The sequence below is a fragment of the Notamacropus eugenii genome, chromosome 1 (assembly GCF_028372415.1).
Source record: "Notamacropus eugenii isolate mMacEug1 chromosome 1, mMacEug1.pri_v2, whole genome shotgun sequence".
Lineage (NCBI taxonomy): Eukaryota > Metazoa > Chordata > Mammalia > Diprotodontia > Macropodidae > Notamacropus > Notamacropus eugenii.
In genome coordinates, this window is record NC_092872.1 from 368,926,089 (window position 1) to 368,946,333 (window position 20,245).

Here is a 20,245-nt window from a genome sequence, read left to right on the forward strand (position 1 = left end):
AATGCCCTCTAAAAAAGCAGTTGGACACCTTCTTTCAAACTGAAGAGTTTTATAGGGTTGCTCAGGGCCCTGACAGCTTAAATGACTTGCTTACAGTCACAAAGTTAGTATGTGCCAGAGGCAGGACTTGAGCCCTGATCTTCCTGGCTCCAAGGCAGGTTCTCTCTCTACTTCAATATTTTGCTTCTTCTATGTTAATATAGAAGAGAGGCAAAGCAAAACACTCAAATTTTTAATCTGTAGATTTAATACCAACCAAAATATCTATTTAATAAGAAAACTTAAATGGAAGAACCCAGGATAAAGAATATTAAGGAAAATAATGAAGCAAAGTGAATTAGTGCCACCAAATTTCCAATTATATTATGAAACAGTAATTATCAAAACACTCTTATACTGGGTATAAATAGAAAAAAAACCAGATCCCTGAAAAAGAACAGAAAAACAAGACTGAAAACCAAATGCACACAAACTGTCTAGTATTCAATGAATCCAAGAAAACAAATCACTGGGGAATGAATTCATTATTCACCAAAAACAGTTGGAAAAATTAATTGCAATTTGGTGGGAAAATGGTTAACAAACTAGTACTTTACACCATAATAAATTCCAAGTGGATAAATTATTTAAATGCAAAATGTCATAATATAAAAAATTAAAGCAGCTATAACCATACCTTGTGCAACAATACAGGAAAAAATATTAATCAATAAGGTACAAAAAGAGACAAATTTTACTTTAAAAAAGATCCTGCACATCTCAAAAGAGACTTGGGAAAGTCTTACATTAAACTTTCTGATAAAAAATATGTTCTCTTTTGTCCTATTGATGCTTATACTAAGGTCACTGCTAAAAGAGGAAAAACAGACCTGGCTCTACAGAAATATTCCTATAAGCATTATTTGTAACAGCAAAAAACTGAAAATAAACTTTGAGTCCACAATATATGGGGAATATTTGAATAAAATTTGATATGTACACTGTAATGGAATTTTCAAATTTTTACATCACAGTCATTTCAACCTTACTCCCAACCCCAAATTGAACCCTAGGCATATGGGAGAGAGAATTGAACCTGGAGTCAGGAAGACCTGAGTTCAAATTTGGCCTCAGATACTTAACTAGCTATATGATGACCCTGAGTAAGTCACTTAGTCTGCCTCAGTTTCTTCATCTGCAAAATGGGGATAATAACATCAACAACCTCCAAAGGTGGTTGTGAGGATTAAATGACATAATTATTGGAAAGTGCTTAGCATAGTGCCTGGCAGATAATAGGAAGGACATATATACATATATATGTGCGTATATACATGTGTATGCATAGATACATGTGTGTTAGCTATCATGAGTCACATTTTCTAGCAGCTTCACTGCTTTTAGACTTCTGTAGAACTCTCTATCATGCTCCTGGTAGGTATTACTTCTCCTCTGGCCCTATTTTTCAGCTTCCTTTTGTGAGTTGTGTTCCCTCATTAGATTATAAGCAAGGACTGTCTTTGTTTTTATTTGCCTTTGTAGCCCCAGCATAATGGCCTGGCACATAGTAGGTGCTTCATAAATATTTACTGACTGAGAGCACTGGACCTGGAGTAAGAAAGAACCAAATTCAAATCTGCACTCAGGCATTTACTACCTGTGTAATCCTGGGCAAGTTACTCGGCCTCTGCCTGCCCTAGTTTCAACTGTAAAATGGAGATAATAGCACTTACCTTACAAAGATGTTCTTTGAACAAAATGAGATATTTGTAAAGAGTTTTAGCACAGTGCCTGGCACGCAGTAGGTGCTAAACAAATGCTTATTTTCTCTCTACCTTCCTTTCAACAAAGAAAAACAATTAAGCAAAACAAAAGACAGTGACCATACCTGCCAATATATAACAATTCTTTCCTAGTTGTCATACTCCATTATCTATAATATAACTTTCACTGGCTTTTAAGTTTTTCATAGTTTGTCTCTCTCTTAGGGATTTTAAATTTATATTAGTGCAATAACTGAATATTTTTTCTCTTGGTTCTGCTTATTTCTCTTTGCATCACTTTATACACCTAGTCCCAAATTTCTCTGAATTCCTCAATCACTTTTTGTCATGCAATAATATTTAATATAATTCAATATTATTACTCTATGGCAGAAAACAAATATAAAGGATAAAAAAAAAAATATAGGAAGACTTGTTTGAACCAATGCCTAGTAAAAAAAAGCATAACCAAAACAAGTGTCAGTGCCTTCATCTACATAAAGAAAAACATTAAACAACAAAAAAATTAATGTTCAACTCACCGGAATTTTAAATTAATAAAAATATTCTCTTTTAACAGAGTAGTACACAGTTACATTAGTAGTACACAGTAGTACATAATCACTGTGAAAGAAAATTTCATTTTCTTTTTTGCTCTTGTTTACATATTTCAATGCTAATACCAATCAACAGGCATGAAAATAAAATTATTTAAAATTAAAATAAATTCACCAGCGCAGACCAATACAGTTCAACTATTGTCTTACTTACCTGCACCATAGATTCTGTCAGAACAGCTTCATTAACCTCCAAGATGACAGTTTTGATCTCTTGATAGGGCATACGAAAAGAACCCAGGAAGATTGCTGCCAGAAAATGAAAAACAAAATGTTCCTTCCATTCCCATCCTCTTCCAATGCATCATATATACTGCTGCTAGTATATTTTTTTTTACTTTTACAACTGTTTTATTAAATAACCACTTTATAACGTCAAATCAATGCAGTGACTGATTGGGGAAATATAAATTACCCTCAGTCATGTCTTGATCCATAGTATGCAAAGGGCAAGGCAGTATACTAAACACCATACAAATCTCAATAGGGCTTGGTTTAAGTACAACACCCTTGCTCCCTTCTGTCCTTTTCACTCCACAACTTAAAATGACTGTGTCCATGGGCTAGAGTCCCTATCCAAGTGGGTAAGACAGGGGCTATGTGATTTCCATCTAAAATTGTAAATATCCTCCCCCTATTCCCACTAATCTATTTAAGATAAAACTGATTGAAAGGGCAAAAAAAACCATGATCAAAAACAAGTTGGGGTAAGCAGGAAGTGACACGGATAGGAAAAATATGTGGATTCAACTCCATAAAAATGCTACTAGAAAATTAAAAAATGCTATTAGAGGGGGAAAGAGGGCCCCATGGAACTTAAGTTCTCTAAGAGACCAGAGTGATAAGCTAAAGAAGGCTCTCCAAGGTACACATTTCAAGAATTCTGGGTATAATAATATCAACACTCTCCAGTGTTACTGTGTCTCCTGCCTTGGAGAAATCCCTGGGTACTGAGACTGGATTCTTCTCCTGGAACTATGTTGACTATAGCTATCGCCAAATTCAGCCAGAGAGTGCTTTCTAGTGTGTTGCTGTTATCCTTAAAACTCTTCAGCTCTAGAAAATGTTTGGCTCTTTTACTCTTCTGGCTGGAGGGCAGATAGATATTCAATCTAGCCAAAGATGCCAGTCCCACATCAAGGTGTCTCATAGCCATCTAGCAGGGTATCAATGAGAACTTTGAAGATACCCTTGAAGGAGGTTCTTGTGTTTCGAAGCTCCAGCACATAAGGGCTTCAAGGGAATGAGGATGCTGGCTTTCTGAATGGAATAGGATCTCAGAGGCATGAATAGCATCCAATGCTTTCAACATGTACAGGTAGTTGTAGTCATTGATTTCTTGGTGTCTACGGCTGCAAAAGTCTGGTATCCTCTTCAAGAAGCTAGGGTTCATACTTTTACATCCTGGACCTTGGAGAGTCGGATGTCAATCTCTTCCTTCAGATCATTGAGGGAGCTGTGCTCCACAGGGACGTGAGGGCCTCTTCAAGACTTCATAGGAAAATGAATGACCTGCCTCTTCACAAAAATGAACAGCAGCACAAATACCAAGCTCCCATAAGCCATCACTAGCACCACATTAACCTCAGACAACCAGTTACTGCCAGACATCATGACCTCTCTCCAGCTTCATTAGCTTGATCTCTGTAGTAGTGAGGGTCCTAGGATTCCTTGGTGCTCCCTGGCCATTTCCTTATGATGGAAGCCAAAGTCGGGCCCTGTCAGAAAAGTGGCCGGGGGAACATGGAAAAATCTTCCTAAAATGCTGCTTTTATCATGTCATGATTCTGCTCAAAAAAAACCTTTTAATGGCTCTTCACTGGCTGTAAGATAAAAGTCCAAACTCTTTGTCCTGGAATTTAAAGACTTCAATGATCTGACCCCAACCAATCTGTTCAGCCTTTGCTCCCATTGCCTGGTTACATTAACCCTTAATTCTAGTCAAACTCTTCTATTTGCCATCTCCTGAACGTCCCTTTTCCATCACTACATCTTTGCTATGGGAATATCCTATTTCCTCCTCTCTGCCTTTCTAAATCATGTCCATTCAAGTTCCAGATCCAATCTCATTTACCAAACTACCTGATTCCTCTTCATAGCCCTTACTACGTATATTACTCATACGGAAATTATATATTATTTAGTGGTATCTCTTTTAGGTTGTTGTAGTATTTGTCCTTCATTTTCAAAGAGGACCATGACATCAAGATGATGATGCAACTTGTAGTTGACTTTGATTTGAGTGAGGAGGGCTGTGGAAAGAACACTAGATAGACTTGCACTGGGGAAACTTGGGTTGGAATTTACATTTACTAGCGTGTGTGTTCGTCCTTTGTTGCCAAAGAAGACCATGCCATCAGAGAAATGATGATGTGACTTGCACTTGACTTGTTTTTGAGTGAGGGAGGGCTGTGCAGGTCACCAGCCTCACTTCTCCTCCATCTGAATCCAGTGACTAGATATTCATCAGGATGACTGGAGATGACCCAGGATGAGGCAACTGGGGTTAAGTGATTTGCCCAAGGTCACAGAGCTAGTGAGTGTCAAATGTCTGAGGTAAGATTTGAACTCAGGTCCTCCTGACTCCTGCCCTGGTGCTCTATCCACTGCACCCCCTAGCTGCCCCACATTTACTAGCAGTGTGACCATGAACAAATCACATCCCCTCTCCAAGTCTTGTTTCCTTATTCGAGTTATTGTGAAGACAGTGCTTCGTCAGATGGAAGATGCTGGAGTCATGCTTCTTGAAAGCAGGGAGTTTCATTTTTTTGTCTTCATATTCCCAGTTCCTGGTACAATGCCTCACAAAGACTGTGTTGATACATGCTTGTTGAGTTGAATTGCTACTGTAGTTTTTTTCAGATATGAATGGCATGCCTCTTTAACCACATTATAAGCTTTCTGAGGACAGTAATTATCTTTTACACTCATCTTTTTGCAACCCTCGTAACACCTAGCATGATGCCTTACACAGAGAGAATGTTCAATATTTCTTGATCATGCAATCTGAGGTCAGGAATTACATATATGCTTATTATAGCTTCCTATTCACCATGTTCTCATATATATAAATCGATTTCCATCCTAACCTCTAGCAACCTATTATTTGCTTTGTAGTGAAATTTCTGACCCCAAAGTTCATTTTGGAAGCAGAGAATATAATTAATTTTTGAACACTAGGATAGACCAAACCTCAAGCATTACTTTGAGCTCATCTAGACTAAAATTAAGCCAGTAGCTCCTCCATTTAAAGAAAGTTTACCCAGTACAATGAGAAAGACAAGGATGTGAAATAAGTGGGTGGAAATTCCTAATCTGGAATCACAGCATCTCAAAAATAGCAAGAACCTCAGGCTGCCTAGTTTATCTTTGCCTAAACAAAAATGTCCTCTACCATATCCCTGAGAAGTAGTCACTCAGTTTTCAGTCCAAGATATCCAGGGGAGGGAGGGGGAAGCTCCTGAGACAGTACATTCTGGACTACTTTAATTATTAGGCATGTACAGCTGAAGCCACGTTGCTAGGAAGCTATTTCCCTTCATCTTGCAAAAGTGGATTACAGTTATACTTACAGAGATTTTGGGCTGTTTTTGAATCCAATACCTTCAGCTCTTTTACTTTTTTCTTCTGAACTGACTTCTTTTCTTCTCCACCTTCTTGATCTTTCTTGGCTGAAGAGAAAGATTAGACAGGTAGGATTAACAATAAACCAAATTCCATCACAGAGAAGTTTCAATTTACAGAACAGCTGGGGAGTTTACTAACTGCCCTTATACAGTGATACCTCTTATACAAAAGATTCTTAAAGTGACCACCCAGGAACTCAGTGAATATGGTTAACCTAGAGAAGGAATCCTAGTGCCTAAATATCAACTTATCCATAAAACATAAAGAGAAAGGGAAAGAATGACTTCTTTGTAAATACTATTTCCCCTTTCCCATTTCTAAACACCAGTCAACTTTCCACATGCAGGTCAAATACCATCTACTCCAGGAAACTTTCTTTGACTATACACTAATCTAAAAGAAACTCTCTTTTCTTTGAATTCTTACTGTATTCACTATTTGGAACATTAGCTTGGCAATTAAAATACCCTATTATGATACCTCTTAAACAGCTGTTGTGAAAATTTCTTTAAACACTACATATTACAATTATCCTTTCCACATCATGACTTTCCCCATCACAGTTGCAATTTATCACAGACAGATGCAAGAAATCACGGACTGGACCAAAGGAAATGAAATAGGCATTTGGGGGCAGTTTTGCACAAGCCACAGAAGCCACAGAAAAAGTTCAGAAAATCAGAAATGCATAAAACATATGTACAGTATTGTATAATATAAACATATCTTTTAATATAATAATTCAGACTTCTTCTCTGGTACAAAGAGGGTAAAAAAAAATTTTACAGAGATTTTCCAGACAGTGGAGGGTGCACTAACCCAACAATGTGGAAGGGATAACTGTACTTCTAAACTTTACATGTTTATCTTCCTTCTATCACCAAGTCAATTATAGATGCTATTCCTTCATGGCAGGTTCTGCATGTTTGACTACTTTTTATAATCACAACGGGTACTTAATAACAAAGATAAATCATGTAAGTATTTTAAGGTTCACAAAGTACTTTGCATACATTATCTCATTTGACTCTCCCAATAATACTGTGAGGGAAATACTAGAAGAATTACTCCTATTTTACTGATGAGGAAACTGAGGTTCAGAGAAGCTAAGTCAATAAACATTTATTACCTGTTTACCATGCGTCACACACTGTGCTAAGCAGTGGGAATACAAAGAAAAGGCAAAACAATCCTGCCCTCAAGGAGCTCACTGTCTGATGGGGGAGGCAACATGCAAAACACTATGTACATATAAGACAGAGACAGGGGAAGTGGGAAGTAGTCTCAGAGGGAAGGCATAAATATTATAGGATGCCAGGAGAGGCTTCTTGCAGATCAACTGGAGGCAGTGTGGTAAAATGCAAAGAACACAAGTTCTAAATCTGTGCTCCTACTGTTGACTCACTTATCGTGGGTCAGAGGGAGGGTGCCAACCCAAGCCTTGACTGAAGTCCAGTACCCTTTTCATTATACTGCATTACTACCCCTCTTAACATCTAGGAACTGAGTAATATTCTTTAAAAGTTTTATTTATGCCTTTTGTAATCATATAATTGCACTCAAATATCTACCCTGCCCCACCAAAAACAAACCATTCTATTACACTAACATACCACAATTTGTTCAGTCATTCTCCAATAAAAAGGATACCAACTTTATTTCTAGTTTTTCCTACTACAAAAAGGCCTTCTGTGCCTGTTTTGGCATTTCTGATGATGAAATACTGATTAAAGATAACTAAGGAAACGACTAGAGTATTAGGAAACGCTTAGGAGAGAGAAGCATAGATATTTACATTCAGGGAACTGTGGAGAAGGCAGGGCAGACTGCTCTCTTTCTCTCTCTGTCTCTCTCTCTCTCGGCACTCTGTCATTGTGGGGTCCCTGAATTTCTGATAGCCTACAGTTACTCCAGTGTCAGCACCTATATGAATATAACTCCTAATCTGGTAACAAGGAAAAGATCTAAGATAGTGTTCATGTCAGTTCTGAGGGGTATCCTGAACACTGACCCTCTAAAACACAATTGCTACTGGAAATGAAAATTCAGAAAGCTTATGGATGGTAAAGCACTTAAGATAAGTTTTGTCACTACTCAGACTTCAACTTCCCATTTCCACCACAGCAGGAAGAGCAACCTTGAACAGAGGACTCCTGTCATGCCTCACTAATGATGGAATCAGAAGAGGAAAAGCTGAGTAATTCTAGTTCAAGAAATCATGTGAAGTTTCCAAGGGACAGAAGTCCAGAGATATGTGGTAGCAACAGTAAAGAGAGGAATTTTATTTGGAAGTTCCTGCCAAAGACCCAAAGTGCCTGGTATTCTTCCAGAGCCCACAGTGGAAAAGAGAGGTTTTGGACCATCTAGCTAACTCCCTGGCAGTATGTGGAATCAGCATCCAGCTGCTGAAGCCCTGACCTATTCTATACATATGAAGTACTTTGCTGATAAGAGCTTAGATAGGGCAACTGGCCAAATCTAATCTCCCTAGGCAAGCTGTGCTGATTCCAATGACCTCCTCCTAATGTGTACTGCTAGCCTTGCCAGGAAATCAGCTCCTGAAGCTTCCCACTCTTAGCCCATGTACATCTGGGGCTAGAAAGCAGAATGCTTGCTTCAGTGGCTAAAAATCAGAGTCACTGACCTACTTCTGAGAAGTTTAGCAAGAACATGAAAGCAGCTTAGCTAAAAGCTTAACATCCTCAGCTCATCCTATGAGCCTAAGTCACTCTCAGGAATTATATAGGTTAAGAAAATGGGGAGGCATAGGGGTCAGGAACCTCATGATGTCAGACCTAGCCTAACCTCTTATTCCCAAGATATTTCATTATTATTTATCAAACCTAGCAGCCCCCAAACTACAAGCAACACTGAGCTCTGCCAACACAGCAGGCTCTCACACTGAGTTTCTTTCAAAATAAGGACAATAATACCACTGAGGGAATAAGGGACAACAAAGGATTTGGGAGGTAGCAGGAACCCAGATATTACATAGCTGATAGGGTAAGACTTCTGTCAATATGATATCTCCCCTTTCTGGTCCTAAAGAACTCCTAGTTCTTATTTACAAACCATTTTCCAGATTTTAAAGAACATGCTAAAATCATGGCAGAGATGAAGGTTATACTTTTTTTTTTTTTAGTAATACCCTGATTTCTTCTATACCTCCCATCCTCCCCAAATATTTCAGTCCTTTCTTCTACTGCTTCCTCTGTGGAAAAATACGATGGTACACTGTAACTCAATGAGAAGAGGGCAGATCTAGGTTTATCCTGTCTGGATCCCAATGTACTAAGAGAATCTCCTAGCAGGAATTCAATCTGATTTTTCAAGACATTTATTTATATATTATGTATTTATTCAAGGCAGAAGATGAAGTCTCCTAGGTAAGCCTGTAATTTAAAGGCTGGCTGCTCCTCTCCAGAGGGTCATGAAAGAAAAGAGAGGTCTGACACAGAATGTTAATTCCTGCTGTATGCAGGCATCTAGCCAGATACAGCTACTGCTATGCCAGAAGGCATCTATCAGTCAGACACCTCCCTGCTTTAGGCTTTTCAAGAAAGGACTTGCTCCTTCAGTTGCCTAGGAAGCAGGGTGCCTACAGTGAGGTGTGTCCCTGATGAGCAGCAGCTGAGCGGAGGAGAGGCAAACTTTGCCTCAGCTTGTCTCCCTCTCCTCCCCCTTCCCACCCCAGACTCCTCCCTTGCGCAGTCCTTTTTTTCCTGCGTCACAAACACAAAATGGAGATATTCAGGGAGGAAAACAATCTGTATAAAATGGCTGAATGCAGCAGAACCAGGCAGCTGAAGAGAAGCACAAGGACACCCTCTGCTGTCCAATCTGGGAACCTACCTTCCTTTATTTCTCATTCTGTGCTCCACCAAAAACCCTCAGCCTTCTTCAACCCTACTCCCAACCTCACAAAGGGGAAAATAAAGCACAGCACAGCACACAGACAAGTTATAAAAAGGACTCAGAAGCTAGAATGTCTGACTCCCCAGTTCATTGCTTGGTCATGTTTTGTGCTAACAGACTTTCCCTGCATCCAAAGAATGGAAAAAGAGGCTTGCCCAGAGAACAGAAGCCCATCATTCCAATTCATGATCTAATAGCCTCTAATGATCTAATAGTCCCAGGGTCACTGCCTTCATTTCCCCAGGAATTCCTGCTCCAGATTCCTCTCAATGAAATTTACAAACAGGAAATGGGGGAGTAAAGGATTGTCTGACATCCTGGAAACAAAATCCTCAAGGATTTGCCTGAACTGCAGGTGGGGGGTGAGTCAGCAGAGAGGACCCAAGGCACTGAGTAAATACTGCTGAGAACAGATTTAACATGCTGCTTCCTTGGGACTGGGAACTCAGCTAAAAGGCACAAACTCCTCCTTGCATAGTGAACAGAATGTTGAACGTGGAACACAAAAGACATGATTTCAAATTCCACTTTTAATACCTTCTAGCTATCTGACAATGAGGCGAACCACTTAAGCCCTCTGAGCCTCAGTTTCCTCATTTGCAAAACAGGGATATTATCTTTAGTATCCTACATCATAAGGCTGTTGGGAAACTGGAGTGAGAGAATGCATTTAAGGTGTTGTGTTGTTTCAACTTCAAAATGCTATGTAAGTGCCAGTTATTATTATGAGCAAATATTACTTCCATATCTACCTTCTCTGCTTGGGATGATGTAAATGACAATGCTTAGGAGCTCAGTATTGGACTGCCCTTAGTTTCCCTGGCACACAACTCCTGAGAATCCAGCTAGGCACTTTACTGCTAAATGGAACAATAGAGGAAAAAATGAGAAAAGGTCAAACAGGTATGTTTGGAAAAAGGGTTTGGAGTCAGCACTGAGTGCTTTGTTTCTAATGACTTGGACTCTCCTAAAGCAGGATCAAGTGACAGCAGTCACTATATAAGCCTAAAATCACTTTAAGAAATAAAGGGACAGAACTTTGGGATCAATATCAAGACAGCATCATGGGCACCATGGAAGAAACAGTCAGGAGCTCCCTATAGGAAATAAGGGCCTTCCACTGAGATCAAAGAGACTGCAGTGCTCGTGGATCTGAGCCACATGAAGCAATGAGATAAGGAATGGGCTTATAAATGCTGCTGTAAGGAATGAGCAGTTCCCACAGGCTGTCCCAAGCCCTAGTGTAACCAACTGCCCACATGAAGAATTCCCACAGATACACAGGGATATCAGATACATTCTTAGCTTCAGACAAAAATCATACAAATAAACAAGGCAGTGAGTCTGCTAGAATCAGCAGCCTCCTCTACCCCCAAACAAGATTTCTATAACTAACTTCTCTGCCAATTCAAACTCCCATCCCTCTGAATTTAACAGAATTATAATGTTATGGGTAAGGGAGGCTGCAGAGAGGGACAGAAAGAAGTGACAGAGCAGTGAGGCTGAGAAGCAACAGCAAAGACATGTGAGTCCTAAGGCTAGAGAAGCCAAAGGTTGTCAGGCAAGACTGGGGGGAGCACAAAGGTACATACAGATTGCAGAGAGCATTAATTTGTCAGCTGGAATCTCCAGAAAATAGATGATCATTCAGACAATACAGTTATTCAGTCTCTCTCTGATACTTTCCCAGCACACCCAGGGTGACTCAATAAGGGAGTGCTGAGAACCACTCAATATCAGATTTAGGTGGGTAGGAAATAGAAGAACAGGCACTGCCCCAAGCAAAGACTGAGGTGTGTATCAGCAAAGGTGTGGACAAGAATCATCAGTTTATGTTATGTTAGGGAACAACAGGGCTAGAGGGCAGGAGTCAACACTCAAAAGTTATTAATAAAGCCAGACTGAGGGGAGTGGGGATGGGGGGGTAGGGGAGAGCTGGGGAATAAAGATCAGAAACCAAGTGCAGCACAGTCCCAGGAAATTCTCCACTACCCTTCTTTGTTTTAATTCAGGATTTCTTTTTAGGTCATTCCTTCCTCAGATCCTCCAGAGATCTGAAGTAAACACTCCCTCCCTTTCACAAGGGTAAACAAAAATATATTTCAAATGAGATGTAATGAAAAAGGTGATAAGTCTATATGTTTCTAGATGACAGTAATATGTTCCTGTCTCATTCTTCCTTTCTCACACATGGGGCTCTGTAAACAGACTATAAATTCCTCATAATTCCTTTGTAGCTAAGGGTCCTAAAACCATTTTATTCTCAGTTCAGAAGGCAGTAAGGCACAAAGCTTGAAGCATGAAAAAAAAAAAAGAACAGATGGAGAGAACACCCTGCCCCCAGCCTAGTCCTGCTGATGCAGCTGCTTGTTTTTGTCATAGTCCTGTTTTCTTCCCTTCTTTGTTCCTGAGGTGGAGGCCAGGAAAAGGAGGGGGAAGCGGGGGAGGAAGGGGGTGGAGAAGAGGAGCGCCTCGTCACTGCAGATACTGAAAATCACCTGATACTCTCCTCCAATCCCTAGCCTCTGACTTCATAATTTGGAACCTGAGCCAAAGTAGCTCAACTGCGCTCGCCCCGTGGCTGAAAAGAGCAATGCAAGAGAAGAGAAAAGGGATGAAAAAGCAGGGAAAGATGCTGTGTGGGGGGATTTGGAGCAGCTCTTCTGTTCTGAGGGGGTCTGAGGAGAAAGAATAAAAAAGATTACCCTTTTCTGGGGTGACCTATCCAAAAGGTATCCATGGCACTGAGGGCAAAGCTAGTTTGATGCAGGAGCTAGAGAGAAGATATTTCTGCACTCTACAACAGGGCCTCTGGAGCACCTTCTGCACCCAGACCCCTAGGATCCAAAAGGTTTTGGGGGCATCTCATCAGTTGCAAGGGGGAGCAGAGGATCTGGACAATCAACTGAGCTCTCATCCTGCCAATAACAGGATAGGGGCAGAATGAAGAAAACACTTTCCTTAGGAGGGTGGTGAAGTTGAAATAAAACTCTGCCCCTGACTCCAAGGATCCAGGGCTTCAGCGACAAAGCTAGTAATCAAGAAGCCCTCTTTTCATGGTATCCTTTCAGCCATAAACCTAGAATGCTGAAAGATTCTAGTCAGTGCCTGGAACATGTTTAAAGATCAGACTTGAGTTAAATTCTTCAGAGCATGGGGAAACAAGTTCTGCCCTGGATGCCTGTGGAGGTCTTCATGCAAGGGACAATATTCACCAGATGTTAACAACTCCACCTTCCTTAAGCCCAACAGATATTTAAGACTATAACCAATAAGCTCTAAAGGAGGCTGCATAAACAATGATATGAGACTGCACTCAAAGGCCTTTAGAGAGGCAAAGTTCATGTTTTTTAATGTTCTCAGTATCTAAGAACTTCTAGGAAAACACAAAGTATAAATTTCCTCAGGAGATCCTTAGAAAGCATTTTGTCCATCAGGAAAAACACCAAGAATTCTGACTGGGACTTCTCATCGAGCCTTGGGAAAACAGACTGGATATAGAGTTGGGAACACCTGGGTTAGAATCTTGCCTTCAACACCTACTATCTATAGGACTGTGAGCAAATCCCCATCTCCACAGGTCTCAGTTCCCTCATGCGAAAAGTAGGAATAATAATGCCTTTACTAGTTGGGTAGTTCTAGAGCTCAAATGAAATAATGTATGTAAAGCACTTTGTAAACCCTGAAGTGCTACAGAAATATCACGTATTCTTTTTAAATTGAGGTGAGAATAAAGGAGGCCCAAGACTATATTTATATACCATACCTGACCTCAAATCTCTAAGTTTCAGACTTTTAAGTCAATGTTAAATCCGGCCAGGCTGATCTGGTTAGCAGAAAACAGGGAGAAAGGTGATCTGACAGAATCCCAGGTAATCCAATGGCTTTAGATATTCTGGCTAACATGTCAAAATATCCTCAGAAGGACCTGCAGTAAACACAATCTACATGGCAAATGTTCTAGGCAGATAATTTCACTATCGTCTATACTATACAACATTGCTGAATGGATAGGGCAGGACCAAACAAAAGCACTATGGTTTTATCAACAAACCTGATGTTTTAAGATATGGTCTTATGAGAAATACGAATTATTAAACAGTTAAGGGTCAAAGGCAACCCCTATACAAATATAAATTCTCCTAGCAACGCTCTTCTCTCAAAAGTAGCTTTGTATTCAGGTATAACAACTACCGCAGGACCATCAGATCTCCGTTTTCTTCCCAAATCCTCATTTCACATCTCTTAAAGCCCTTTTTTCTCCTTCTGAACACATCTCTGCATAGTTGCTACCTGGATCTTCTTGTCCATTTCTCAGTTATTGAATATCTAAACAATTGCGATGCTCCCCATGTTCATCTCCCAACCATTTCTATTCTCTTATGAATTCAATCATTCTAAAATATTGCCATTTAAGACATGTTCATTAATGTTGGCTCTAATCATATCTGTTTTCCAGCCCTAATTGTCACTTCTCATTTTCTTGTCAGTTTATTTTTCTGTGCAAGACTGGCTCATGGAGGCCCTTCTTAGTCTATTTCCTCTGGGCATTTTTTTCTCAATGTCTGTCAAGCCACAGTCCACTTGTACTTCCTTAAAACTCCTCTATCTTCAGGAGGCCCATCTTGATTAAGTTTAGAGTAGTTCAAAGATAGGCGATAAAAATACAGGAGTATAATATTCCTGAGTAGAAATAAGTTCACTTCTTCACTCACAAAAATCTTTGCATTTTTAACATTCATCCTCCAAAGAAGACATATGGATATTTTGTACAAATGGGAACTCTGCGTGTGCGTGTGTGTGTGCGTGTGTGTCTATAAAACTTAATCTAGGAGAAAAATTTAATTAGTATCAATGAGAGAACAGTTTCTGGAATAGTAGAATAGCAAAGGGAAGGAAACTGAAATTAAAGTCATGGTAAGGTTAGCAAACCTCAATAAGAACTAAAATACTAAGGTTGGATGAGCTATGGAGATATTTAGGTAGTCTAGATGAGCAGTAAAAGGAAGCATCTTCTGACACTAAGTCTGGAGTATGTGGATGATAGTAGGTGTAACACAGGGTATAAACTATGTAGCCCAAGACATCTGGAGTGGCAATATAGTGTCTATTGGGCCTACCTGTTGGGCTTTCCAAGGGTTTCCAAGACTGGAAGGCTCCTTGGGCAAGTGAGTGGAATTAAATAACATGAAGGGGGAGAAAAACATTAATGATCTGAACCATTATATAGAAGTGCTTTCTGAAAATGAAGTTCTATTCAGGGTAGCCTGAATGAAATTCTGAAGAAAATATCTTAAAATCAACAATCCTTGACTAAATATTCTCTGTAATAGAAAAGGCAGGACCACAGTGTTGTGGAAAGAAAAGTAGACTCGGAGTCAAAAGACCTGGATTCAAGTCTTGGCTCTGATACTTAACACATGTGTGACCTTTTGGACCTTCTGTTTCCTCTCTGAAAAATGGAGGTAACAAAATCCTTTCTCTCAGGGTTGCTAGGAGGCTCTGCTAAGACAAGTTAAAGCATTCTGAAAACCTTAAAGAACCATGTAAGTGGCAGTCACTATTATTAATGTCTCCTTTACAAGGTTGTTGTGAGGAAAACATTTCATAAATGTGAGCTATTGTTGTTCTACTATTAGTTGGAGACCATGATCATTGGTCAAGATTTTGCAGGTTCTAAATATGGATGAAAAACAAAAATACTAGTGGTTAAGACTGACTATGATAACCGAAAGTCATCTGGTCTTTATGCCACTAGGAAGCACTGACATGCCCCTAAGACTTGGCATAACAACAACAAAAACTCTCTAGTATCTATGCCATAAAAAAACCCCTCAAAATATCCACTTATGGCCTTATGAGACTATAGATAAAAAGGAACAGGAACCTTTTACAAAACAATAAAATGTCAGGGTTAGATGGCACTTCCTAGGCTAAAATATTTATTTCAACTTATATCTGAACAAGAATCTCCCCTACAATATACCTAACAGGCAGCCATTCATTCTCTACTTGAAAATGTCTATTAATGAGAAACATGCTAGCGATTCCAGGGTAGCCTATTCTCATTTTAGATAGCTCTTATTGTTAGGATGCACTTCTTTACATCAAACCCAAATTTGTTTCTCTATAAATTCTATTCGTTACTCTTAGTACTGCCATCTATTAGAAGGCCAAGCAGAACAAATCCAATTCCTTCTCTAATAAACGCTTGAGAGATCACTACATGGTCCATGCTTGCTCCCTGCCCCATCCCCTCCAGATCTCCACTTTGTTTTAACTGATCCTCGCATGGGGCTTTCATGAGGTCACCTTCTTTTGGGCACTTTTCAATTTGTCAATGTCCTTCCTAAAATGTGGTGCCAAGAAGTGAACACAGTATTCCAGATGTACCCTGAGCAGAGCATCACAGAGCAGGTTTATCACCTTTCTTGTCCTGGATACTATGCAGCTTCTAAGATCACATTAGCTTTCTTGGTTGGCATGCCAATCAATAAAACATTCAATAAGCTCCTACTATGTATGTGTTAAACACTAATGACACAAAATGAGCTTTCCATCTACTCAAGATAGCTTTAGGACAAACTTCAAAGTAGTCAGCTACTTCCACTTTGTACTTATGAAGCTGATTTTTCTGAACCCAAGTATTTCCTGGAGGACACTGAGCAGGCTCTAACTTCCCAGTTTCTTTGACCTTAACTATCCTTTAAGCACTCAAAGTGTTTTCTACAAGAAGCAGAATATTATACAGCCTGGAGCTGAATAACATCTCTGGAATTACTGCATCAGATTCTATACCAGAGAAACAAAAGAGATCTAAATCAGTAATGAAACTGCTGAAATGTGCCACCTGATGGTGAAAACATTAAGCACATTCTGCATCAGGCAAATTTTAGGTACTAAATTATTTCAGTACTTTGTGAATCTCTGACTTTGACCTTGGGGGTACTCCCTTTTACCAATGAAGACTGAAATCCTTCTACAATTTGGCATATGGTCCTCAGAAGTTACAGAGATCAAAATATTTTGTCTTCCTTCAGTCAACTTGATGATGAGCCTCTTCAAATCTAGCTAGGTAGGGCCTTGGACAACAGACCATTCCTAGGCCTATCCTCAGAGTTTGGTAGGTAACTTGCCAGAGTTTATTACTCTGCTGGCATAACTCAGAGCCACCTTCCACATTACAATGAGGTACGAGGGAGTGGGACTTTAGTGGAAAAAGTATTGAACTGCTCAAATTTTTAAAGAATGGAGACTTGAACTGCCTTTTATCTGGCATCGTGCTTCCTTTTGCTATCCCTCATCTGCTATTGGTGAGTGTGTCATGATAACTAGATAGAGACCAGTGTGTTAGATCACCAATGCCCCCCACCACCACCTCCAGCACTATCTATACTCATCCACAAACACATAGCCAGAAACAACTAAATGCATGGAGAAAAAGAATGCAACTCAGGATACAAACAAGCAGAATAGCCTAGAAAGTCATTACAGCTATAGAAAAATGTAGGGGGTAATGACTTAAAACAATGACAACTCTCAGGGGCAGGCTACATGAGGAACAACAGACAGAATCACAGAATTTTGAAGCTGGAAAGGAATCTTCTAACATGTTTCAAATCTCTTATTTTTTTCAAATAAGGAAACTGAAAAAATGGAGGGGTTAAGTGATATTCCCAAAGTCTCAAAGCTAGTTAGTGGCAGAGCTAGGACCGGAGCCCAGGCTTCCTTACTGCTTGCCCAATGCTCTGTTCATTCCATGTCATCACTTCTTTATGGCTCAGTACCTGTACTCAGGTATCTCTCGCTTAAAAGAGAGTTTAGCTCCGATATTACAAAAAAGAGTAAGGAAGAAAAGATTAAGATTAGTAAAAATCATTAGAGCAAGATGTGTACATAACAGGTTAAATATAACCACCCCAAGCAGGACTCACACAATGGAGCTGGATGGAAGGAAACTAAAGAAAGGATAATTTTCAGGGTCTACATTTCCTCCTTAGGAAGAATCGTTCTAAATGTTCCCTATAAATAAGCTGGAACTGAACAGATACTGGGAATGAAATGGCAGCACTTTTTTTAGAGGCAATATTGAGCCTAACACCAAAAGAGAAAAGAACTAGAAATTATGGCAATCTTCCAGTTCTTTCATTATAATTCTGGTGGGACTATGGATTCTGGTAACTATTGATAGCTGAGTCAAATTCTAGGCTTTCTGGAGACTAAATAATATATATAGGGCTGGACCATTTTCAGGAAGCATTCCTTGTAGTTTGATGGGTAATCGGTATCTTTTGTATTTTTAAATTACAAGAGAAGTAACAGAAGAGGCATGACACCCATAAAAAATTCTACTTAATGAGAAAGTCTCTGACTTGCTATCTAGGAAATTTGTCCAACTTGCTTTTGTGTACGTAGTCTGACCCTACTCCAATCCAATAATTCAACAGAAAAGACAACCTGCAAAAATATAATCCTACAAAACTTGCATAAATAGGGAAATGAATTCTAGAGATCTGAGCATAAAAGCACACTGTCATGCCATGTCCTTACAAAATGTTAATCCTAAATAGCAAGTCTGCAGATTTAACTGAATACTCCTTATTGGGAGTGGAACTGATTAGCTGCCACCTGGTGGACAAAAAGGAGAACACAGGCAAGAAGAAAAGTGAAGACTCCTTTTTTGGAGGATCCCTTCCTACTATGGACCCCTTCTGAAGACTGGTTAGGTAGCTCAGGAAAGTATCATCTTTCTTCCTGGTTTGTATACCTTGCCTAAGATTACCTTAGGACCCTGGAATTAGGAGACAACACAACCTTGCTTTACTGGGGAGTTTCTTCCTCTTCTTGTTCAGATATAAGCTGAACTCTAAGATTCTTGTTCAGAAATAAGTTGAACTAACAGGAGTTGTTTAAATGGCTCAGCTTTCCTAAATTAGGGTCAAAATTTGAAATGCACAAGATCAAAGGATCACTGGTCTAAAGCTGTAAGGGACCTCAAAAATGCTACTGAGTTTGAACTCACCTTACAGATAAGGAAACTGAAGCCAAAGGAGGTTAGATTTTAAGTAACTGAGGGAACATGAACCTCACAATTTCAAAACTCAGTCTTCAGATGGCCTAAATGGAACTGCTTGTTTTATCTCTCCATAAAATAGGAAGTTTACACAATGGTTTGCCAAGTGTCATGTGTATGATGAAACAATGGCATTTGTGTCTTTCAAACATTGCTAGAAATTGAGGAGGGTGGACATGAGAAAGAGATCTACTTAATTAGCTTCCCATTCTACTCCCAGTAGACAATATATCTGGCTTTCAGCAAATAAAAGAAAACTGAATGGTCCTGGGGTGAGCCTAATTAATCAGGGAAAAACCTAGAACTATAACATACTGAACAATGCAATCTTTGGAGGGCATAGGGTAAATCAAGTTGTATACCTTAGGGTTATTACTATGCCAGGGGCTTTTAAATTTTGTTCAGTTTTATTTTTGTCCTCCTTCAGCCCAGGGGGCTTTACAACAGTCAATATTTTGTCAAATGTTTGCTGAATAAACAAACATTTCAATCAGTCTCAGGCCATTTCTGGGATAATGATTTTTAGTGTTCCCCCAAAATCACTCAATAAGCTTGACTGAAAGATATCTTAGCCAAAAGAAGAAAATTAAATATTTCAATGGGATTCATGGAACTTAGGTTCTGAAAGGTTATACGAGAAGGGCAAAAGCTACCAAACTGGAGAGGCTTTTGGAATGAACCCTGTGGTAGATTATATCTATTGTTCAAGGTCAGTTCAGAAAATCTCAATCACTAAATTGGCTGCAAAGTAAAGAACTGGCTACAAAAATGGTCACAGAAATTGTCTAAGACCTACAAAGTTGCTAGTGATCTATGTGAGTGAAAATATTCATTCTAATAAAATCAGAGATCCTTGAAATATGAGGATCAATTACTACATAGGTATGAAATATATCTTAGTGAAGACAACTCTGTGTAATAAAAAGCTGAATTATAGTGGGGCAAAAATTATCCTAGAGTTCTAGACAGGTGTGCTATTTCTATTAATAAGGGGGTCCTAGGATTAGATGCATTATTCTCTTACTTCCTTAAGGTTAGAGAAAGAAAAAGTCCAGGCAGAAATATAGGGCAGTGAAATGGCAGGTCTAATACTGACTATTGTCTGACAAAATTGTTTAATTCACAAAATTCCAAAGGTTATGCTACAAGTAAGTTAAGGGCTGAAATGCAATTTTTCTGACAAAGTACATACTCTACAGGTGTTCAGCAGAAATCTCTAAACTAGGTCAGTCTCATTTACCAAGAACATCATGTATGGAAGATGTGATAGT

The 20,245-nt window shown here is 39.3% G+C and overlaps 1 protein-coding gene and 1 pseudogene across 1 annotated transcript in view; both read right to left on the minus strand.

The window, feature by feature from the left end:
- Nucleotides 1–20,245, minus strand: part of DIAPH1 (diaphanous related formin 1) — an 83,017-nt gene that overhangs the window by 13,115 nt on the left and 49,657 nt on the right. The window contains exons 19-20 of the mRNA XM_072630611.1: nt 5,932–6,030; nt 2,514–2,608 (exon numbers count right to left, since the gene is read on the minus strand). Of these exons, the coding sequence (XP_072486712.1) occupies nt 2,514–2,608; nt 5,932–6,030 (194 nt within the window). The remainder of the gene's footprint in view (nt 1–2,513; nt 2,609–5,931; nt 6,031–20,245) is intronic.
- Nucleotides 2,615–5,925, minus strand: LOC140518437 (protein C1orf43 homolog pseudogene; annotated as a pseudogene).